The sequence below is a fragment of the Hemibagrus wyckioides genome, linkage group LG01 (assembly GCF_019097595.1).
Source record: "Hemibagrus wyckioides isolate EC202008001 linkage group LG01, SWU_Hwy_1.0, whole genome shotgun sequence".
In the NCBI taxonomy this organism is placed as follows: Eukaryota; Metazoa; Chordata; class Actinopteri; order Siluriformes; family Bagridae; genus Hemibagrus; species Hemibagrus wyckioides.
Window position 1 is genome coordinate 9,797,936 of NC_080710.1, and position 26,444 is coordinate 9,824,379.

Consider the following 26,444-nt stretch of genomic DNA (forward strand, 5'->3'; position numbering starts at 1 on the left):
TGCTTTTCTAAAGCTGTCCTTACATGGTGATGCTTTTACCAAACCTTGCCCCAGACCTGTTTTTGATAACTCCTTAGGCTTTTTGATTCATTTTGTTTAGGTATGTTCTCTAGATTCATATCAATATTCTGTATTTAATTTGAGATCATGAGACAACTTTATTCAGCTTATCATGTGACTTTTTCTTGTGCCAGAACTTTTTGTAGGTTTCACAGCAGTCTGGTATAATTATTCACAGCCCTTATTCATCTAACCAAGGGTATTAAATTTGCCATCTTTAAAATATTATGGGATGTCTTGTGTCAATTCAATGCATATAATCCCAGGCACTGTGAATAATTTCTTTATTCATTATTCATTAGTTACTGACATTGGTCCTTCTTGTTTTGTTAATTTGATAATGGTGCTAAAATTGACACCCACAGAAGTTGTTAACCCAGCATCTCATGCCAGTGAATAGTGGGAGGGGAAAGGAGATTGTTTGACACACATTACCTGTTGCTAGTGTACAGTGGATGTGTATTTCTACAGCAAACTCCATCATCCTGTTTGTGTCCTGCAAGAAGAGAACACTACACTCAGTAAGTCTGCCTTTTTGTTTATAATTGACATAAAATTGAATCAAAATCAGATTTAAAATGGAAATACACTTGTAGTTACTGAAATTACACTAGTATCCTTTCTTTTCAAACACTGCACAATCAAAATCATGGCTAAAATTAATACTGACATTTGATAGATCATAAATTTGACTATATTTATTTAAATGTATTTGTTGTTAGTATGGCATCTTGTATTGTCCATGAGGTCATAGCATTGACAGAATAAGAGATGAGGATATATAATATTATATATATATTAAATTAAATACATAGAAAGATATAAAGAAATAAACAACTGAACAAGTCTGATTCACATTTCTTTGTGTGATGCTGTGTTTTCAGAGGACAGTCTTCTTATCCTCATCTCTTATTCTGTCAATGCTATGACCTCATGGACAATACAAGATGCCATACTAACAACATATATATATATAAATTATAAAATGGAAATGAATTGAATGTCTGAAGACTTGCTAAAATTTGAAATATTCAAAATATTCAAATTTTGTTCCACCTTGCCAAGTGGAGGTGGTGTGTGTGTGTGTGTGTGGTGGAAAATAGGAAGTCATTGTTTTTCTGTACATGAATCCTGATGGGATTTTGCTCACACAGAGCAGTAACCAGGCAGCCCTCCCAAATCCTCAGAGGTGGAAGATAATATAAGGAACGATTCATCGGTCACATCTGTGACTCTGTGTTCATGACTACAGAAACAATGACAACAACAGAAAATAAAACACGAGTTCACAAATTGAGAAGGGATGTCTCAAACACAGAAGAGAGTGTATTAAAATGTAGCCTATAGATAGCCGGTTGTCGCAAGCACTTTACTTCTGTGACATGCTTAATGGATTGATATTTGCATGCAAATGCAAATATAAAAATGCAAATGTGCATTTGATGCTGTATTTTGAATACAGGGCCAATGTGACTGAGACACATTTTCACACCTGTGATTTTGTTATTAATGAGCAGCTCACTGCCATAAAATGCAGCTTAAGAGGTGCTAGGAGCAGCTTTCCCCCCTCACAGCTCCAAGGTTTGTTGTTTTATCCAGAGCATGAGTTACTGTGTGTCAGTTTTCTCCCTGTGTAAACATGAGTTTCACCCACGTCCTCTGTTTTTCTCCCAACTCTCAAAAACACACCAGTAGGTGAATTAATAAATCTAAATGTGTACATGGTGCACTGAGATCCCATCCTGCTTCATGTGTCAAGAATAGGCTCCAGATCCACCATAAGTGTTTACTTTTCCCTGCATTAATAAATGAATAAATCTATTATACAATATAGAACTTTTTTAATCTAAGTATAATCATTTTAAGAAGCGCTCGCAAATAGAAGTGCAATGCTTAAAGCAAAATTACACCTTTAAACTAACATTTAATCCAATGATTGGTATAAACATAATTATATCTATCAACACCTGGAACTGGAATAACCGACATTTAAGCAAGTATGTCAAACACAGCTGCTGTTTCATCATTACTGGTAAGAACTGCTAACAATTGGGGTATGTGGTGAAATACACTTAGATACACGTAGAGAACAAATGTGGTGTGCAACAAGATCATTCAGCCCATAATTCAACCGAAAGTCTCTGGAATGCAGCATCTTTTGTGTGATGTAGAGAAACACTGAGGTGTAGGGTTTATATATAATTTTCTAGGGGGAAAATGGAACGTTGTAACTGTGTATGGCCAACCCTTAACACAGACAATTAGAGAGACTTAAAGGCAGTGTAATTTGATTTATCTGGTACACACCGTTTTAAAGAAATCTGTCTTTATAGCACGCGAAACAGACGTCAGAGAGAAAAGCTCATTGGTCCTTCTGGGAAACAGAAACTGAATTGAGGTAAGGAAAGTAGCTAACTTTTTATAGACTAGATTTTGCATTGTAACATGAACGTTTCTTAAATATAACCTGCTCAGCTTACTGAGGCCAAGAGAAAATGTTTTTTTGTTGTTGATTATGATTATGCAGGGGTTTTTGTTTTCTTTTTTTTTACTATTCTACATTTTCTTTCAGGTAGCAAAATGATCAAAATTATTCCTATCTAGCTTCTGCCTAATTATCAATCATTTTTAACAGATTTTTAACAGATAAGACAACAAGATAACAAAATCCAGTTGTATTTCAGCTACACACGAGAGAAAAAAACTGACCATATAAGTATTTAGTTGCTTTCTCTAACCAGAAGCAGGGTATACACGTTTTGCATTAACAGACATTTCTAGCAAATTCACTTATCCATAATGTGGGAAGCAAACATCAGGTCATGTTAACTGCACGGAAAAAGGAGGGGAGCCGAAACATTGGTGGGCTTTAAGTTATATTTATTGAACCAGAGAGAACAAATACAATCTCCCGTAATTGTCACCTTCATATGAGACAAATCCATCGGCACTGTTAGAGGCGAGTATCAGCTTTTCCCATTTGACTGGAATGTTTCTACATGTAAAAACTATAATCCACATGTTTAAAATGTTTTGGCTCTGATTAGGTCCGTGGCACTTTACTTCTATGACATGGGTACATATTCAGTTATTCTGGGCTACAATTTAAGTAAATATTGAACCTAACTGTAAGTCAATATTGTATTTATTTTGGTCAGTTGGTATTAGATTGTCCAATCACTTCTCCTAAAGAGAAGGTGTGTTTTTTATTTCCAATTCATATCTGTGCCTCACCGCAAACATTTTAATGTACAATTTCTGCATGCTCTGCATGTGACAGATAAAATATCTTTGACGTCATGGGGCATTTCGATTTGCATGCAAATTCAAATACATATATGCAAATGTGCATTTGGTGCTGATTTTGAATATGGTACATGCATGTGAGTGCAACACATTTATCACACCTGTTCATTTATTTACTGACCTCCTCACAGCTCTAGGGGCTTTTTATGTTGGGTTGAGTGTCGCTTGACACTGTTATGTAAAAATTGTTCATAGCAATCTAGGTTGCTTTCTAATACAAATATGATAAATAAGATTGTAGTATTTAAAAAAATGTTTAATATTGACTTAAAAATAATAATTGATGTATGATTTGTTAGCCAGTGAGAGACATCAGGAGGAATCTGCGATGTCTCTGGCTCGGGGAACTTTGATGTTTCTTCTTGTAGCTCATTGGGCTACGGGTAAGCTGAATTCACAATACACAATTATACTGTATAATTAAGCAGGTTATAGCAGTATGAGTTGCATCATGCTTTTTCTTTTACACCAGTGTGTCTGAGAACTAAAGGCAGATAGATAAAACGTTCTTTCAATTTCTTTTCCAGCAATGTCACAAGTCATGTTACCCCCAGGCTTTCCTCCTCCGCCTCAAGACTTTAAGGAAGTGGCCAAGAAGATGGTATTTGTTTATTACATACATCCACTTCAGTTAGCTGTTACATTAGAACTGTTCAGACAACTGGACAGAGGTATGCATTGTCTTAGACTGGTCGTGTAAACCTTGGTCTGAATTAAGCCTCTCCATTAGCTCTCTGTTATCTGTAATAACATTTCATTCATTACCAGTTAAGCGTTCTCATTAAAACAGCAAATCTAATACAAGCTTCAATATGGCATGTGCCACAAGAGAAGAAGAATACACAGTCGAGTTTTCCTTTGATGTGACAGAAAATCTGTCACTCGGTGTAATTAAACTCACTCTGCTTTTTTCCTCCTACAGATGATCATTTGCACCAAGAAAGGTGAGAGCTAGTATAACTGCTGTCCATTCTTTTTGTTGTTGATTTTTTTTTTGTATATTTTATATATTGCACAATAAATAAAATAATAAAATAATTCATTATTATCATTAATTCATCATTATTTTGGGTGGCATGGGGGTCTTAATGTTTAGCACATTTGCCCCACACCTCTAGGAGTGGGGGTTCGATTCCTGCCTCTGCTCTGTGTGTGGAGTTTATATGTTCTTCTCATGCATCAGGGGTTTCCTCCAGGTATACCAGTTTCCCAGTCCCAGTCCAAAGACAGGCTGATTAGCTTCCCTACATTGTCCATAGTGTGTGAATGGGTGTATACAGAATGTGTGTGCTTTTGCCCTGTGATGGGTTGGCAACCAGTCTGGTGTATCCCTTGCCTTGTGCCCTGAATGCCCTGGGAGAGATTCCCGGCACTCCATTACCATGATAAGGGTCAGATAAGTGATACACAAAATGGATGGATAAATGGCTTGATGGATAGAATACATTACAATACAAAATTTATCTATTTATTTATTATCAGAACACTCACTTTACAAAAAGCAGAAACAGTATCACAGCAAGAAGTAGAGGGGTGCAAAAAAGAAAAGGAAAGGCATCAGACAGAAACATCAATCAATAAATATGCAAGGAAGTATTAGTCTAGATTCTCGGAACAGCAGAGAGTGGAACAGTGTTAAGTGGCGTGGTATAGTTTTAATGGCCGAGAAAAAAGATCTCAAGTTGCCGTTCACAAGAGTGTATAATGGATGCATAAGGAGGTTTTATCAGTAGTCTAGAGCTCAGAGAACATCTGTTTGAACTTGGAGGTGTACCAGGCTGCAGTGTGAATGAAAGGTTCTATTCAGGGCTAGAGTGTTAAACACAGACAATAGGAAGTCATTGTAATGCTCAACCAGGATAGCAGGAAAGACTTGGCAGACAGAGCTTTGTAAGCATATATGATGAGCACCTTTAACAGTAAACAGCTCAGTGGCAGCATTTTATTTCTGTAATATATAGTATGTGCAATTAGTCATGTGTATCCTTTGTGTTTAATGACCTGTGGTTTTTAGCGCTTTCCATTTAGGCAATCTGTAAAGTGCACCTGTCTGTCTATGTATATTAGACACGGGGGGTCTTTAGGAGCTTGCTGATAATTGTATATTTGGCAAGTGAAGACCATAATATCTCGAATATTAATAAATCCTGTCTGGGGTTTGCAAAAAAGAAGAGGATTAAAAATAGACTATATTTTTTTATGTTATGTTATTGTTTATGTTTTATGTTACTGGCATAATTCAGTTAGCTTCCTGACAGTATAAAATTATGTCTTCTGTATAGCTGTGGGTTGTTCCATCTCTTCCAAGTCTGCATTTTTAAATTCAGTCAATATGTCTGTAGAGCTTTGTATTTTGCAGTGTGTACTGACAATATGAAATGTCTGCATTGCTACAGGTTACCCTCCACCGATTGTAAAGGACTCCATGTTGAACAGGTAAAGTATTCAGCCGCCCTTATGGAAAGATTTATTATAGCACATTTCATGTTATATCATTCGGTTGTAATTGAATATTTTCAAGGGTAAATAAGTGAATAGGTTTTGTCATTTGAGCAATAATGTGACATGTGGAACCCTCTCCACTACAGCTCTTTCTCCAAAATAGATGAGATGATAATGGGAAACCTCACCTTTCTTTTTGCTTCCGTTCTTTCTTCACTCCCTCCTCCCTCGTCCTCCATCATGAAGCCCAATGAAACAGAGATGGCCTTGGTACTACACAAACTCATAACACCACTCATATAGTTATATATTTTTAAATATGAGTTCATTTAATGTGCTTGAAATAGGCTTCTTTTTTCTCATTTAAATCACCTCGTTCATCTTCTGTTTAATGTGCTGCTTTCAGAACGTCACAGAGAAAATGTGCAACGCTTCGAATATGCCCCAAATGATCGAGCACATATGGAACACCACAGTCAGTGCTTTGTGTATATAATCTCAAAACAAATGTCTTGTCTATAATTTTTTCAGTTGAGCTTGTGAAATTCTCTTTGTCCTTATTAACCCCTTCTATTCTCTGTCTCCTGATTTCCCTTTCTTAGGAGAAGTCGAACTGCTTCATGCGAGCCTTTTTGGCTCCTCTCTCCTGGGTGGCTATAGTACAGAATGCTACACAGTTTAACCCAGAGCAGCTCAGAAAACTTCTGTGGGCAGCTAAACCTTTCCTAGAGACATCACCACCTTCTTTAATGCTTCCACCTACACTGCAGGGTTCTCAGCTTCCTGAAATGTGAGTGAGAGAGTTACAGCGGTAGCTAGAGATAGATAACACAGACTCACAAGTTCCCTGATACAGAATGTAAAATGTAAATGTAAAGTGAAATGTAAAGTGTTCTTGAGCTGTGGAAATGCACTCTATAAATAAAATTTTTAATATTTGTTGTTATTATTATAAAGGGAAGTCTTTCATTTAATCCTATATTTTGTTTCTGCTTTTTTCAGGATGCAGACATTCAATGAGGTGTTTGTCTCCCTTTCTGAAGAGCAAAGGAATTATATCAGGCGATGGATGAAAGACAGAGTCACAGAAAACGATACCAGTTGTGCAACAAATCAAATCCCTTCTGGTGTTCCCAGTCCATCACCGCCATTACAAACTCCCATGCGTAAGTCCTCTCAAGCCTAGCTGTTGCTATTAGGGTCAAGAAAATACATGTTGGCCGAAGGCTTATGGATCCCTGATCATCAAACCTATATGTGTTCATTCCCCAAACTGTTGCTACAAAGTTCGAAGCACACACTGACACTGAACCAGAGAAAACATGTGGAAGAGATGGTAAAAAGTGAGGGAGGGAGATGCATAGCTGCGCCCTACCAGATGTGTAATGACTGTGCTAATAAAATGAAAAGAGTACAAGTGTGTATGTGTGCATACCATTACATTCCCCAACCTCCCCAAATCGCCAAACCCCCCTCTTCAACCACTAATCCCCAACTTTTTAAAACTACAGCAAAGAAACACAAAGGGACACAACATTTCTCTGTATCTCTCCAGTTAACTCTTCACTTCCTGGCTGTCAACCCAAAATGCCTTGGCTGAAGGCTGATGTGCTGAGGATGATGGGAAGGTTCATTTCAAGACTGCCTGAGGCGGAAGTGAAGGGCATACCTCGCGATGAGGTCAGATTTTTGGACCCTTCTTCTTTATTTTCTCTCTTGGGAGGATACTCTAAAGTAGACACAGACTTAGCTGGGCTGGATTGAGCAATTGGGGGAAAAATATTTCTGATATGATGCAGAAAAAATTTCTTTATCAATATAAAATTTCCTTATCAGGGGCTTTTTATCCACCAAAGGCAAAAATAGTTAAAATGGCTAATGCACTAATATATTGAGGAATGACCAAATGTAGCATTGTGTTATTTGGTCAATTTAACATCTGTAATATGTACAGTGTCAAAACAATGACATCAGTGATGTGTGAATGGAGTATTCTCATATATTTCAGTTTCATACATGGATTAAAATATTGTTTTATGTAACATGTGCTTAAATAGGTGTCAATATTTTTTAAATGTCTCTTTCTTTTAGTTGTGCAAGTTCTTCCAGTCTCCTGAGTTCCCAAATTCATTCAATGTCAGCGGGATGCAAACTGTGATTGCCCAGGCACTAATGCAACGAATCAAGCAAGAGTGTTTCAATGACAAACAGAACTTCCCCAACCAAATGGACAGGTGTGTCACATCTGGAGGTTTCACAGTATAAAAGGTTTTATATGATTTTATCATAGGTCTGTATAAGTTAATAGAAAATGGTGATTATACCGTGATCAGAAATAAAAGACATCTCATCTCATCTATGCTTCCTTGTCCAGGCTTGGATATCTCGTCTGCTTCTACGATGATCCCCAGTCACTGAATGCTACACTGATTAAGAAGCTGCTCCACCAGCTTGGTGGTTGTGAACCCAGCGGCACAGATGAGGTCAGTAAAATATCTGAAAAAAGCTTTTTATTTATCCCTGCTTCTTTCTTTATAGACACAAGATTAAAGATATACCTAATAATGTATATTTAGAAACACTTTCTATGTGTACACACACAGTATGCTCACAGTATATGCTTCATATTACTCACACACCATACACTTATTAACTTGCTAGAACACTTCTATCTGCAATTCGTATACTGTATATATCAAATAAAAGTTATTTCAAAAGTAACCAAAAGCACATGCCTTTTAAAAGGCTATCCCATTTAATTCAACCCCTTTTGTATTTCCTTATCTTTCATATCCTGTTCCATACCTGCTGTTGCTCACTCTTCCTCTGTCTCTCAGATGAGGAAGCAGTTGGTGAAGAAGCTGATGTCAGATGGCGAACCTCCCACTTCTGAGATGCTGCATTCTTTGGGCTCCGGGATGTCAGTTCTCTCCCCTTCCATGCTGTCCAGTTTCAGCAGAGATGCTCTAAATAGCACTATGTCCAGCCTGATTCAAACAGAATGGAAGCCAGCTCAGGCCAAAATCTTGGCCCAGAAATTATTGGAGAAGACTAAGGTTAGGTTCAGGCCACATGTTAGACTGTAGTTACTGGATCCTGCTCTCAGCTTGACTTGTCCTTATTTTAAGTTTTTGCTGCCAGCTTAACAAAATTCTCCCTTGTTCCTCTCTCTTTGGTAGGACATCAGTGGTGAGAAATTGTTATCCCTGGGCTCCATGGTGAGAGGTGTAGACAGTGACCTGCTCAAGAATGTCAAGGCACAAGGCCTGCTGGGAAGTGAGGGACTGAAAAATATAAGTGAGAAGTTGTCTACTTTACAGAAAAAGGCTCTGCTTGTGGGGGTAAGAATACAAAAAGTTATATATAAGATATATGGAAAAATATCAAAATAAATCATGGAGAAGGAGGAGCAGGAGAGTTAGATTCTACACTGTTATTTTAACTCTCTGTTTAACTCTGTTTTACAGATGCGTGTCGACGTAAATGCAAGTTATTTGGTGAAGGAAATCCCAGATGCTCTTATTTCCTCTCTGTCTCTTTCCGTCCTTGACAAAGCCAACCTTAATTCTCTGGATCAGCTGGAGGGCCGCAGCTGGTCCAGCACACAGGTAAACATACAAACACACAAAAAATGTTTTCATACTATTTTATCAGAAACATCGTTTTTATGAGGAACAATGCAAAATTGTTATATATAACACTTTTTATTTAGTCCCCCCCAAAAATAAGTCATGAGCTCCTTTAATGTTTATTCATCCTTCTTTAAGATCTTTATAATACATACACTTTATTGCCAAAAGTTTTGGGACACACCACCAAATAATTGAATTCAGGTGTTGTTTTTCAGGGGTTTGGCTTGGCTCCTTAGTTCCAGTGAAAGGAACTCTTAATGCTTCAGCATACCAAGACATTTTGGACAATTTCATGCTCCCAACTTTGTGGGAACAGTTTGAGGAAGACTCCTTCCTGTTCCAACATGACTGCACACCAGTGCACAAAACAAGCTCCATAAAGACATGGATGAGTGAGTTTGGTGTGGAGGAACTTGACTGTCCTGCACAGAGTCCTGATCTCAACCTGATAGAAAACCTTTGGGATGAATTAGAGCGGAGACTGCAAGCCTGGTCAAAATTGGGACATCTGCCTTTACATGCACATGAAGATAATATGAAGTTGATCCGCCCTTTGCAGCTATAACAGCTTCAACTCTTCTGGGAAGGCTTTCTACAAGGTTTAGGAGTGTGTTTATGGGAATTTTTGACCATTCCTTTAAAAGTACATTTGTGAGGTCAGGGACTGACGTTGGACGAGAAGGTCTGGCTCACAGTCTCCGCTCTAATTCATCCTAATGGTGTTCTATCGGGTTGAGGTCAGGACTCTGTGCAGGCCAGTCAAGTTCCTCCACACCAAACTCGCTCATCCATGTGTTTATGGAGCTTGCTTTGTGCACTGGTGTGCAGTCATGTTGGAACAGGAAGGGGTCATCCCCAAACTATTCCCACAAAGTTGGGAGCATGAAATTGTGCAAAATGTCCTAGTATGATGAAGAAAAAACAACACCTGAATGCAATGTAGGGGTGTCCCAAAACCTTTGGCAATATAGTGTAACTGAACACATCTGCACTTTAATCTTCATAGTCATATCATACAAGTCATACTGTATCTGCATTCCCAGGTCTATTTGTATTCTATTTGAATCTATTTTTATGACACTGACAGTCAAAAAACTTTTAACTGCATGTGGGATTGTGTATGACTGTGTATGATTGTGTATGACTGTGTATGATTGTGTATGATTGTGTATGACTGTGTATGATTGTGTATGACTGTGTATGACTGTGTATGATTGTGTATGACTGTGTATGATTGTGTATGATTGTGTATGACTGTGTATGATTGTGTATGACTGTGTATGATTGTGTATGATTGTGTATGACTGTGTATGATTGTGTATGACTGTGTATGATTGTGTATGACTGTGTATGATTGTGTATGATTGTGTATGACTGTGTATGATTGTGTATGACTGTGTATGATTGTGTATGACTGTGTATGATTGTGTATGACTGTGTATGATTGTGTATGATTATATATAACTATATATAATTATATATAATTATATATAACTATATATAATTATATATAATTATATATAATTATATATAATTATATATAACTATATATAATTATATATAATTATATATAACTATATATAATTATATATAATTATATATAATTGTATATAATTATATATAATTATATATAATTATATATAATTATATATAACTATATATAACTATATATAATTATATATAACTATATATAATTATATATATAACTATATATAATTATATATAATTATATATAACTATATATAATTATATAATTATATATAATTATATATAATTATATATAATTATATATAACTATATATAATTATATATAACTATATATAACTATATATAATTGTATATAATTATATATAATTATATATAATTATATATAACTATATATAATTATATATAACTATATATAATTATATATAACTATATATAATTATATATAATTATATATAACTATATATAATTATATATAATTATATATAATTATATAATTATATATAATTATATATAACTATATATAATTATATATAACTATATATAACTATATATAATTATATATAACTATATATAATTATATATAATTATATATAACTATATATAATTATATATAACTATATATAATTATATATAACTATATATAATTATATATAACTATATATAACTATATATAATTATATATAACTATATATAACTATATATAATTATATATAACTATATATAATTATATATAATTATATATAATTATATATAATTATATATAACTATATATAATTATATATAACTATATATAATTATATATAATTATATATAACTATATATAATTATATATAATTATATATAATTATATAATTATATATAATTATATATAACTATATATAATTATATATAACTATATATAACTATATATAATTATATATAACTATATATAATTATATATAATTATATATAACTATATATAATTATATATAATTATATATAATTATATATAACTATATATAATTATATATAACTATATATAACTATATATAATTATATATAACTATATATATAATGTATATAACTATATATAATTATATATAACTATATATAACTATATATAATTATATATAACTATATATAATTATATATAACTATATATATATAACTATATATAATTATATATAACTATATATAATTATATATAACTATATATAATTATATATAACTATATATAATTATATATAACTATATATAACTATATATAATTATATATAACTATATATAATTATATATAACTATATATAATTATATATAACTATATATAATTATATATAACTATATATAATTATATATAACTATATATAACTATATATAATTATATATAACTATATATAACTATATATAATTATATATAACTATATATAATTATATATAACTATATATAATTATATATAACTATATATAATTATATATAATTATATATAACTATATATAATTATATATAACTATATATAATTATATATAACTATATATAACTATATATAATTATATATAATTATGTATAACTATATATAATTATATATAACTATATATAACTATATATAATTATATATAACTATATATAATTATATATAATTATATATAACTATATATAATTAATATATAATTATATATAACTATATATAATTATATATAATTATATATAATTATATAATTATATATAATTATATATAACTATATATAATTATATATAACTATATATAACTAATATATAATTATATATAACTATATATAATTATATATAACTATATATAATTATATATAATTATATATATAATTATATATAACTATATATAATTATATATAATTATATATAATTATATATAATTATATATAACTATATATAATTATATATAACTATATATAACTATATATAATTATATATAATTATATATAACTATATATAATTATATATAATTATATATAACTATATATAATTATATATAACTATATATAATTATATATAACTATATATAATTATATATAACTATATATAATTATATATAATTATATATAATTATATAATATATATATAATTATATATAATTATATATAATTATATATAACTATATATAACTATATATAATTATATATAACTATATATAATTATATATAATTATATATAACTATATATAATTATATATAACTATATATATAATTATATATAACTATATATAACTAATATATAATTATATATAACTATATATAATTATATATAATTATATATAATTATATATAACTATATATAATTATATATAATTATATATAATTATATAATTATATATAATTATATATAACTATATATAATTATATATAACTATATATAACTATATATAATTATATATAACTATATATAATTATATATAATTATATATAACTATATATAATTATATATAACTATATATAATTATATATAACTATATATAACTATATATAATTATATATAACTATATATAATTATATATAACTATATATAATTATATATAATTATATATAACTATATATAATTATATATAACTATATATAACTATATATAATTATATATAACTATATATAATTATATATAATTATATATAACTATATATAATTATATATAACTATATATAATTATATATAACTATATATAATTAATATATAATTATATATAACTATATATAATTATATATAATTATATATAATTATATAATTATATATAATTATATATAACTATATATAATTATATATAACTATATATAACTATATATAATTATATATAACTATATATAATTATGTATAACTATATATAATTATATATAATTATATATAATTATATATAACTATATATAATTATATATAATTATATATAATTATATATAACTATATGTATAATTATATATAATTATATATAACTATATATAACTATGTATAATTATATATAACTATATATAATTAATATATAATATATAACTATATATAATTATATATAACTATATATAATTATATATAATTATATATAACTATATATAATTATATATAATTATATATAACTATATATAATTATATATAATTAATATATAACTATATATAATTATATATAATTATATATAACTATATATAATTATATATAACTATATATAATTATATATAATTATATATAACTATATATAATTATATATAACTATATATAACTATATATAATTATATATAACTATATATAACTATATATAATTATATATAACTATATATAATTATATATAATTATATATAACTATATATAATAATTATATATAACTATATATAATTATATATAATTATATATAATTATATATATAATTATATATATATAATTATATATATAACTATATATAATTATATATAACTATATATAATTATATATAACTATATATAATTATGTATATATAACTATATATAACTATATATAACTATGTATAACTATATATATAATTAATATATAACTATGTATGACTAATATATAACTGTATATAATTATGACTGTGTATATAATTGTGTATAATTGTGTATATAACTAATTGTGTATGATTGTGTATGATTGTGTATGTGCATGATTGTGTATAATTGTGTATGACTGTGTATGATTGTGTATGACTGTGTATGACTGTGTATGATTGTGTATGACTGTGTATGACTGTGTATGACTGTGTATGATTGTGTATGACTGTGTATTATTGTGTATGACTGTGTATGATTGTGTATGACTGTGTATGACTGTGTATTATTGTGTATGACTGTGTATGACTGTGTATGATTGTGTATGATTGTGTATGACTGTGTATTATTGTGTATGACTGTGTATTATTGTGTATGACTGTGTATGATTGTGTATGACTGTGTATGACTGTGTATGATTGTGTATGATTGTGTATGACTGTGTATTATTGTGTATGACTGTGTATGATTGTGTATGAATGTGTATTATTGTGTATGACTGTGTATGATTGTGTATGACTGTGTATGATTGTGTATGATTGTGTATGATTGTGTATGACTGTGTATTATTGTGTATGACTGTGTATGATTGTGTATGAATGTGTATTATTGTGTATGACTGTGTATGATTGTGTATGACTGTGTATGACTGTGTATTATTGTGTATGACTGTGTATGATTGTGTATGACTGTCATACACTGACTGTGACTGTATACATATGACTGTGTATGACTCTGTATGATTGTGTATGATTGTGTATGACTGTGTATGATTGTGTATGACTGTGTATGACTGTGTATGACTGTGTATGATTGTGTATGACTGTGTATGATTGTATATGACTGTGTCATACACTGACTGTGACTGTATACATATGACTGTGTATGACTGTGTATGATTGTGTATGATTGTGTATGACTGTGTATGATTGTGTATGACTGTGTATGATTGTGTATGATTGTGTATGACTGTGTATGATTGTGTATGACTGTGTATGATTGTGTATGATTGTGTATGATTGTGTATGATTGTGTATGATTATATATAACTATATATAATTGTGTATGATTGTGTATAACTATATATAATTGTGTATGATTATATATAATTGTGTATAACTGTGTATAATTATGTATAATTATATATAACTGTATATAATTATATATAACTATATATAACTGTATATAATTATATATAACTATATATAATTGTGTATAATTGTATATAACTATATATAATTATATATAACTGTGTATAATTGTGTATATATACATAATTATATATAATTATATATAATTATATATAACTATATATAATTGTGTATAACTGTACATAATTATATATAATTATATATAATTATATATAATTATATATAATTATATATAACTATATATAATTATATATAATTATATATAACTGTATATAATTATATATAATTATATATAACTATATAATTATATATAACTATATATAATTATATATAATTATATATAACTATATATAATTATATATAATTATATATAACTATATATAATTATATATAACTATATATAATTATATATAATTATATATAATTATATATAATTATATATAACTATATATAATTGTATATAATTATATATAACTATATATAATTATATATAACTATATATAATTATATATAACTATATATAACTGTATATAATTATATATAACTATATATAATTAATATATAATTATATATAATTATATATAATTATATATAACTATATATAATTAATTATATATACATAATTATATATAATTATATATAATTATATATAACTATATATAATTGTATATAACTATATATAATTATATATAATTATATATAACTATATATAACTATATATAACTATATATAATTATATATAACTATATAATTATATATAACTATATATAACTGTGTATAATTGTGTATAATTGTGTATAACTGTGTATAATTGTGTATAATTATATATAATTATATATAACTATATATAACTATATATAATTATATATAACTGTGTATGATTATATATAACTATATATGACTATACATAATTGTGTATAACTGTGTATAATTATGTATAACTATATATAACTATGTATAATTATATATGACTATATAATTATGTGTATGACTGTGTATGATTGTGTATGATTGTGTATGACTGTATGATTGTGTATGACTGTGTATGATTGTGTATGACTGTGTATTATTGTGTATGATTGTGTATGATTGTGTATGACTGTGTATGACTGTATGATTGTGTATGACTGTGTATGATTGTGTATGACTGTGTATGATTGTGTATGACTGTGCATGATTGTGTATGACTGTGTATGATTGTGTATGACTGTGTATGACTGTGTATGATTGTGTATGACTGTGTATGATTGTGTATGACTGTGTATGATTGTGTATGATTGTGTATGATTGTGTATGACTGTGTATGATTGTGTATGACTGTGTATGACTGTGTATGATTGTGTATGATTGTGTATGACTGTGTATGATTGTGTATGACTGTGTATGACTGTGTATGATTGTGTATGATTGTGTATGATTGTGTATGACTGTGTATGATTGTGTATGATTGTGTATGACTGTGTATGATTGTGTATGATTGTGTATGACTGTGTATGATTGTGTATGATTGTGTATGACTGTGTATGATTGTGTATGACTGTGTATGACTGTGTATGATTGTGTATGACTGTATGATTGTGTATGACTGTGTATGATTGTGTATGATTGTGTATGATTGTGTATGACTGTGTATGATTGTGTATGACTGTGTATGACTGTGCATGATTGTGTATGACTGTATGATTGTGTATGACTGTGTATGATTGTGTATGACTGTGTATGACTGTGCATGATTGTGTATGACTGTATGATTGTGTATGATTGTGTATGACTGTGTATGACTGTGTATGATTGTGTATGACTGTGTATGATTGTGTATGATTGTGTATGACTGTGTATAATTGTGTATGACTGTGTATGACTGTGTATGACTGTGTATGATTGTATGACTGTGTATGACTTTGTATGACTGTGTATGATTGTGTATGACTGTATGATTGTGTATGATTGTGTATGACTGTGTATGATTGTGTATGACTGTGTATGACTGTGTATGATTGTGTATGACTGTGTATGATTGTGTATGATTGTGTATGACTGTATGATTGTGTATGATTGTGTATGACTGTGTATGATTGTGTATGATTGTGTATGATTGTGTATGACTGTGTATGATTGTGTATGACTGTGTATGACTGTGCATGATTGTGTATGACTGTATGATTGTGTATGACTGTGTATGATTGTGTATGACTGTGTATGATTGTGTATGACTGTGTATGATTGTGTATGACTGTGTATGACTGTGCATGATTGTGTATGACTGTATGATTGTGTATGACTGTGTATGATTGTGTATGACTGTGTATGACTGTGCATGATTGTGTATGACTGTATGATTGTGTATGATTGTGTATGACTGTGTATGACTGTGTATGATTGTGTATGACTGTGTATGATTGTGTATGATTGTGTATGACTGTGTATAATTGTGTATGACTGTGTATGACTGTGTATGACTGTGTATGATTGTATGATTGTGTATGACTGTGTATGACTGTGTATGATTGTGTATGACTGTGTATGATTGTGTATGACTGTGTATGATTGTGTATGACTGTGTATGATTGTGTATGATTGTGTATGACTGTGTATGATTGTGTATGATTGTGTATGATTGTATGATTGTGTATGATTGTGTATGACTGTGTATGATTGTGTATGACTGTGTATGACTGTGTATGATTGTGTATGACTGTGTATGATTGTGTATGATTGTGTATGACTGTGTATGATTGTGTATGATTGTGTATGACTGTATGATTGTGTATGATTGTGTATGACTGTGTATGACTGTGTATGATTGTGTATGACTGTTTATGATTGTGTATGACTGTGTATGATTGTGTATGACTCTGTATGATTGTGTATGATTGTGACCAAAAAAAGTTGAATTTAAACATTTCTTTCCCCACAGTCTGTTTACCTTTTAAAGAAGATTGTAGGCAATGGACTCAAACCTGAACAAATAAGGTGAGCCAGGGTGATTAAATTCAAAATGAAGAGAAGAATATAACTGTGCCTGTGAGCAAAATGTATGCTTTAATCTGTTAGAAAATCTAATGCCACTGTTTTTTAACAGAAAGCTGGGCCAGGCTGTTCAGGGTGTGACCTGTGACATGATTAATGGCATTACTCAGACTGATACATTGGAAGCAACTCAAGCTCTTGCTATGTCTTTTAAATTGCTCTCTAAGACACAGGTAAGGCGCCCATTTATATATATATATATTTATTTAATTTTTTTTCAATTACAAAGCTCTTGTTTTTATCCCCTACATCGATCCGATCCTCCCCATTACTCCCCTCAGGTGCGCTGCATGGCTAACAAACTGTTCCAGAGTCTGGAAAAGCAAAGGCCTGGATATTTCACAAACATCAGCAAATCAGAGCTCCAGGCCATTCCAGCTCTGCTGTTTATTCACCTACCGTACTATTTCTACACAAATACTATAATAATACTAATTCTATGCTATAATATTACACATTTAACCCTTAATATGTTAAACACTGTACAGGGTTCAGGTGATTCAGGGTCTTCCAGCCTCCTTGTGTCCTTATTTCCTGGAGAAGATCAGTCAAGCCAACCTCTCATCCCTACCCAACAGTGCAGCACCACGCCAGGAACTTAAGAAAAAAGCCCTCAGCTGCCTGGTAACACACACACACACACACACACACAGTAAATTATTTGTATATTTTAATATCTTGGTGGGAGCCAAATGTCCCACCTATCTGACCAAATATCTGACAGTGTTAACTTTCTGGGAATAAAAGCTGTGATGAAAAATATTAAGAACCTCTTTAAAAAGAAAAATGTTCATTTCAGTACCATAATTTTCTTGAATTTCAAAACAAACACTGACCTTATCTCCACTGTTCATATCTCCCCAGGGAAAGAACGCATCTGCAGTGTCTGCAGCAGATATCTTATCTCTGGGTCCACTTGTGTGTGAAATGGACCCAAGCTGGATCTCCTCTCTGAAACCTGATGTCCTGAACGTCACTGTGCAGGCCCTGGCTTCATGCAGATACATTCCCCGTCCTTCCAGAGGACCTCTGTTCACTCTGCTCACGAATCTCTATGGGTAAAATTAACTTGAAATGGCTATCATACTTGTATTATGCAATAGGTGACTATTTAGTGAATTTTTGACCCTATACCAGACAACAGTGATGCTTACTTACTTAACTTAATTGTCCTTTAAAGGCAATTCTTTATGTAGACAGCAGTACACGTGCATACAGCAGCAACGCAGCACACATTTATAGACATTATAGACATTAGACAAAAGGGAAGAAGGAATCAGTTGAAATTCGGTACGCAGTGGATGGGTGGCATCAGAAAGGACTAACTGGCCCTTCTTAGCCACCTTATGTTTGGAAATTAATCAAGCACACAGCCTAGTAGCTCATCCTGAGCTTTCTATCAGTGTGAGAGACTAAATTAGAAGAGGAAATATTATTAAACAGGTTTACTGTGTTTCAGCAAAATATCAAAATAACAGTAAAATACCTTAAAAGACTTAAGACACTAATCTTGCCCAAAAAAATCAGTAGCTGGAAAACAAACACACATTTTTCTTCAGTGTTTGGTAAACAGTCAGCATGGTGCACACATATTTCTTGTGTGCTGACGCTATCAATTTACTCCCTAGTATAATTCTCATAATCCCCCTTTCCCTCTGCCAATCTTTGGAATATAACTGGATCTTACAGTAGAAACAGTGTAGTACATCATAGACACACTTCACTGGAGTTTTTTTCAGACACCCTTATCCATAGTGACTTACATTTTATGTAAAAATGTATCTCTATTAAGTTAGTTCCTATTATTTGCTCTAAAACAGGGTCTAGATAACCAAATCTGACAACCCCATTAGTGGACACTGAAAAAGGGTCATTAGTCGTTAGTACTCAAACAGAATGTATGTAGTTGTGGATGAAGATGTTATAAAAGTTTATTTGTTGAACAACTGAATTAAATGGAGGGGATCTGCCTCATCTGTGAGTAAGAGGTAGTTTGAGGTCTTGGCAGCTTGTAAGAATTCCATCATCTGTGTGAGTGGAACATTTAGGTAAATAAAGTGTAGCTTTCCTTTAGGATTGTTTTTGCAGTTCAGCCTCAGATCATCTGCAGGCAGAAATCATGCCTCAGCAGAGCTGTACAGACGTTCTGAGCCTTACGCGCTCAAGCTGTTTGCACCAAAGTGCACATGTATTACAGGAAAAAAATGTATTACAACACATGCTTTGTTTTTTTAACACTGTTCACATAGCTACATGCAAAGTGTGCTACTTTCTCTCATACCTGTGTGTTTGCCAGTATAAACAAAATTGGGAAAATTAGAAATGTGGCTGATTATAGGAAATTATAGGAATATTATCAGTGACTAAAATAAATAGCGTTTAATATTTGGTTACATATAGTTTATGTAGTATGTAGTGTGAGTGGGCTTCTTAGGTAGCCTGTGTCATACTGAGGCATGTGATATTATTACTTGCTTTTGGCTGAATTAAATATTTCAGATTTATTGCATCATCTCTCTGTCATTTCAATTAGGGCCCCATCTAATTGGTCAGAGGATGTCACAAAGTCCCTGGGACCCCTCCTCTTACTGAATAACACCGCTCTTGAGGCATTATCTGGCAAGGTGAGTACTAGTCTCATTACACCATCTCATCCCACCGTGTTTGTAGGCTATGATTACTCAACTAGAGCCCTTCATGAGTCAGGTCTACAGCGGTGCAGGAAACTCGTTTTTTCAGGACTGAAAAAAAAAATAAATAAAAGAAGCCAAATTTGAAGGATTTATGCCCTTAGATAAAAGGTTCTCAATATGACACTAGTTCTATTGTTTAACAGTTTCATTTGATTTTTCTTGTCATTTGATCATTCATATGTTCATATTCTATTCTCAGTGTTGAGTGATCATTTAATCTCTTTACTCACCTCTCCTCTGTAGAGCTGGCTGAAGAAAACTTTAACAGATCTACAACTCAGCATGCAGACACAGGGTGGAGCTTCAGTCCCAGAGGAGTTCCAAGCATGGCCAGATTTTTCAGCCCTCCAGCGCAAACTCTTCCAGCTGAAAACTACAGTCACCCTGCAGCGGCGCAGGAGAGAGAGTGGGTCCATACAATATAGTATACAAAATTATGCAAAAAAAAGAAAAAAAATTATCTTAGTGAATATTTGAATAACCGCGATTATAAGCAAAATGCACCAAAAACTGCACACACTTTGCACTTTACACCAATCATGTATAACATTATGACCACATGCCAGTAGCTCATCTGTTGGATCGGATCACATGGGCCAGTTTTAGCTCCCCACATGCATCAATGAGCCTTGACCGTCCATGACCCTGTTGTCGGTTCACCACTGTTCCTTCCTTTGGACCACTTTACTGACCACTGCAGACCGGGAACACCCCACAAGAGCTGCAGTTTTGGAGATGCTCTGATCCAGTCGTCTAGCCATCACAATTTGGTCCTTGTCAAACTCGCTCAAATCCTTACTCTTGTCCATTTTTCCTGCTTCTAACACATCAACTTTGAGGACAAAATGTTCACTTGCTGCCAAATATATCCCACCCACTAACAGGTGCCATGATGAGGAGATAATCAGTGTTATTCACTTCACCTCTCAGTGGTCATAATGTTATGGCTCATCAGTGTACATCAATACTATATTCATATTCATTACATATTAATTATAGACACATGCAATATTGTGCCATATTTTATCTGCTTATTTTACCTTGTACAGCTTCCCACTGTACAGCAAACTGCATTTTATTTCCTTATAATTCTATTATTTCTTATTTTATTTTATGTTTAAATCCTATTTTGGATTTTTTTTTTTTTCATTTTGACAAATAAAAAAGCTCAATTTTTAACAAGGACAGTCATAAAAAGCATTTCACCTCTCCATACTGTGTATGATTGCGTATGTGACCAATAGAATTTGAATTTAATATGTTATGAAAGCATAAGAATAAGAAATGCATGCTGTATTTTTAGATAGAAGTTTTTTTTCTTTGAAAGTTTATTAAAAATTATGAGTGCTTCAATAATTCCTTCATTATCTTCCTTTGTAATTACTTTAGCACTTGTACCTACTCTGGGAATGATTGAGGATTTAAGCGAGGGAAATGTGCTCTGGAGCCCTGCTCAACTGTCCAGCATGACGGTCCAAACCTTCAGAGACACCATGTCTGTTCTGGGAGAGATACGGAACTATACTACAGAACAACTGGCAGCGCTGAGAGATAAAGCTTTAGAGGTATGTACACACACACATACACACACACACATACACACCAGATGCTGTGGAAGATCAGTCAGTATTCATACAAAATGTCATGTTGTATATCCCATTCAAAAATTAAGTACTTTGAAAGCATGCTTTATGTCTTTGTATGTAATGTATGATAGCTTGATCACTGAAACCTTCCAATGAAGCATATTCTGCAACAAATAAGTTAATGCTGACCAATCATTGTGTTAAGGACTATACAAGTCTATACTTTTAGAAATAAATGTTACTACAGGATGTTCCTTTGCAGGCATGGGGTGACGTAACGATGCTTAACGAATCTAAGGTCATGGAGATGGGTTGCATCTGTCAGGGTTTTAATGCTAAACAACTCCAAAACCTTAGCATCACCTCAATGGATACTCTGGAGCTTCTGTCCGTCTGCCAGTGGAACCAAACACAGGTAACATATACCACACTATTATTAACTCAAGCTAGGTGTAGACACACCACAACTACCACAGCAGTTTTATACTGTAGGTTTGTACGTAGCATACCCATATGTGTAGATTAAAACACACATTACAAAATTAGAATAGCCACTGTTAAAACTAACATGGACGTCGATGTTGTGGTTCTTGCAGAAGGAAGCGGTCTTTCGGGGTTTCGTAACAAGAACTGGAATGAAAGTGGCTAAACTCAGTGCCCTCGAGATGTCAGGCCTGGGCCAGTTTATCTGTGGACTACAGCCTAACGAAACAGAGCAGCTCAATACTACAGAATTCAAGTGAGATTTCAGCATCAATTAAACTCTCAATGCTAATCAACACAACAGCGATCACTAGTGATCTGTTAGTGCTCTGGGTGCTGATGTAAGTCTGTTTGGCTGTGGATCAGGGATGCTGTAGGAGATATCGGCCATGCTTCCTGTCATTTGGGTGTCATGGATTGTTTGAAGAAAAAAGCTGTTGCTGCGTTTGGTGACCCGAAAGCCTGGAGTGAAGCTGACGTCAGCATCATGGGCAACATAATTGGTCTGTTCCAAACAGTAAATAGCTCGAGTAATAATTGCACAAACTTACTTAATGATGTTTCATGGGACAAGAAAACTCCATAGAGACTCTGAGGTTGTCACGTTAAGTGTAAATAAGTTGGTTGGAACAAATTACATACTGTAGGTACAGTTACCATTTAACCCACCTTAGGAAAGTTAGTTGTGATTATAAATGTCGTATTAAGTGCATGCTTGCATGAGTTTTTAATGATCATAATTTTGTTTATGCAGCTGGCCTGAATGCCACTGAGCTGGGACGCCTAAACTCCTCAGTCCTGCCATATATCCATCAGTCTGCCGTCTCTCTCATCCCTCCTGAGTGTCTGGCGGTGAGTTGCCCTGCATTTATGCTGTCCAGGGTGTCCAGGGTCTTTTTATAGCATAGTTATAGTATACAGTCATACTCTTAAAAATCTATCACAATCAATCCACTTTGATCATATGTTGAATGAAATGTCTTATGTCTTATTATTATAAATGGAATGTCTTATTATCATTATTATTATTTGTTCTGAGCAGGCGCTGTCAGTGAGCCAGCTGAAAGCTTTGGGTCCTGATAACGCAGCAGCAATAACCCCAACTCAGCGTGCCGCACTGAGAGCAGAACAGAGAGCAGCAGTAGATGAAACAGTGGGCCTGGTGCCACAAAACTCTGAAACCACAGCCACACTGCCACAGAAAGGAGGTATGTAAACTACACAAGCAATTAGGGGAAGCTGTGAGTAAACAAATAAAAAACACACAGGAAGTAAAGATTTACATACACTGGTGCACACACTGCCTGATGAACACAATAAACACCATGAAGAAACTGGGGCAAGCTATAAAGAGTTAAGGAAATACTGTATAGCACTGACTCTTAACTTTCCTCTCAGTGATTAGTCAAACAACTACTGTGAAGGCTTTAAATAAGCTTTATATGCAATAATGAACTGCAAGGCACTACACACACTCTACACCATCACATCACAGATCCCTGAAAAGCTTGCTTGCTGAAATGTATGGTATGTGCCCTTACGATATACAGTACATGCCAGTTTCCTTTATAAAATCCACCACTAGAGCAGAAATGCACCATTATAGACAATTTCTCTCAGAATCACAGGCAGTGAGAGGACGTTTTTCTGTATCTATAAAAATCTCATGAACATGAACATTTCATTTCATGTTCAGTTCTTGAACATATTATCTGTGAATTCTTTTTCCTCATTCATGGACTTTAACAGGAATTTTTACAGGAGTGTTGCTGTTGGATTCATGTTAGATTTTATACTGATAATAGCATTTTTAATGAACAGTTCATGGTATTTCCTTCTCCTTTAGAGTAATGATAAAAGAGGTGAATAAATGCATTTCATTTTAACATCAAATGTATCACATGCATGCATCTTTAACTAGATGAAGCCTCATTTACTCATATATTAATGATCTACAATAACATTTAGACATTTACCAGACACCATTATACAAAGCAACTTACATTTATCTCATTTATACAACTGAGGGTTAAAGGGCCTTGTTCAAGGGCCCTGCAGCGGCAGATTGGCGGTCCTGGTATTGGAACTCACTACCTTTCAGTCAGTAGTCCAACACTGTAACCACTGAGCTACTATTTCCCTTGGGTTAGCAATAAACCCACAAAGATTGATTGATATCTACTGTTTTAAAAAAACTCCCTTCCAAAATAAATAAACCCACAGAAGCACCTACACATTTAACCACATCACTCTAGATAGTTTGACAATGCAAACTGGCCCTGGGTTTGTACATTCACACCCCATCCCTAGCTACATGACCTCAGTTTCTTGCTACAATTAATCTGCGACCATGTTCACTTCCATAATATGAGATCTCTCTCTCTCTCTCTCTCTCTCTCTCTCATATCCAGGAGCACCAAAGCAAAGCCTGCTGGGACTTGCAGTCCTTCTGCAACCTCTTGCACTACTGTTGTTGGGATATATCCACTGAGAAGCACATCACTGGGAATATTTATAGCTCAATCACCCAGATAGATGCCATAGCTAATGCATTAACCTGCCCAATAATGCATTAACCTTCTAAACTTTAGTAGTCTGGCCTAGTTAAATCAAGCTGTCTTAAAACACTATAGGAGCAATGAATCCATAAACATGCAGCTTTACAGTTAGTTGTTATACAGTCACTTAATGCTCAGTCTGGAGGAGTGCATCATAGTGATCATGTGACAGTTTGATAACCACTGGGCCTGATTTTCTCTAGAAAAAAAAAATCAATGCTTGTTTATTGTTCTATTCCAAATAGAATGTTTCAGATCTAGTGTATGGGTATACATTCATTTTATTTACCGTCTTCTGAACGTAACGAGATTATGTTTTATATACACAAAGAAATCGCTGGCATTAGTAAAGAGAGAAAGGGCTTTAATTATTTCTCATGAACATTTCAGGGACTCACGTGAACTTTAGGATCCTTACTGTTGCTGCTACATTATATACACATCTAAATATATTTAATAGACCTTTCTAAAAAATATATATATATATCAGATAAGCAATAAGAATATAATAGTATATTTTTGGTAC

General features: G+C 31.9%; 1 protein-coding gene across 2 annotated transcripts; it reads left to right on the forward strand.

Annotated features, from left to right (window-relative positions):
- Positions 1-461: 461 nt before the first annotated feature.
- On the forward strand, positions 462-26,425 carry otoa (otoancorin). 2 transcript variants are annotated; one of them, XM_058387786.1, is made up of 30 exons: positions 462-581; positions 2,394-2,458; positions 3,670-3,749; positions 3,894-3,967; positions 4,289-4,310; positions 5,763-5,802; positions 5,955-6,078; positions 6,215-6,283; positions 6,411-6,598; positions 6,811-6,974; positions 7,364-7,488; positions 7,900-8,042; positions 8,183-8,291; positions 8,646-8,864; positions 8,988-9,149; positions 9,276-9,416; positions 18,486-18,541; positions 18,651-18,771; positions 18,880-18,998; positions 19,087-19,222; positions 19,463-19,656; positions 21,132-21,222; positions 21,535-21,697; positions 22,681-22,856; positions 23,140-23,292; positions 23,474-23,616; positions 23,727-23,863; positions 24,115-24,212; positions 24,403-24,568; positions 25,772-26,425. In XM_058387786.1, exons 1-30 carry the CDS (start codon positions 516-518, stop codon positions 25,849-25,851), a joined length of 3,624 nt encoding a protein of 1,207 aa, XP_058243769.1. In that variant the 5' UTR covers positions 462-515; the 3' UTR covers positions 25,852-26,425. The 2 variants fall into 2 exon arrangements, with proteins under 2 accessions (XP_058243769.1, XP_058243779.1); XM_058387796.1 differs by having other exon boundaries at positions 506-581; positions 3,666-3,749.
- The last annotated feature ends 19 nt before the right edge of the window (positions 26,426-26,444 follow it).

Bases quoted from the DNA above. Each gene is read 5' to 3' on its own strand.
- otoa (XM_058387786.1), top strand. From the start codon at position 516: ATGTGTATTTCTACAGCAAACTCCATCATCCTGTTTGTGTCCTGCAAG. The intron at 2,459-3,669 runs GTAAGGAAAGTA...TTTGTTAGCCAG, and splicing joins GAAACAGAAACTGAATTGAG to TGAGAGACATCAGGAGGAAT. The intron at 9,150-9,275 runs GTAAGAATACAA...TCTGTTTTACAG, and splicing joins AAAAGGCTCTGCTTGTGGGG to ATGCGTGTCGACGTAAATGC.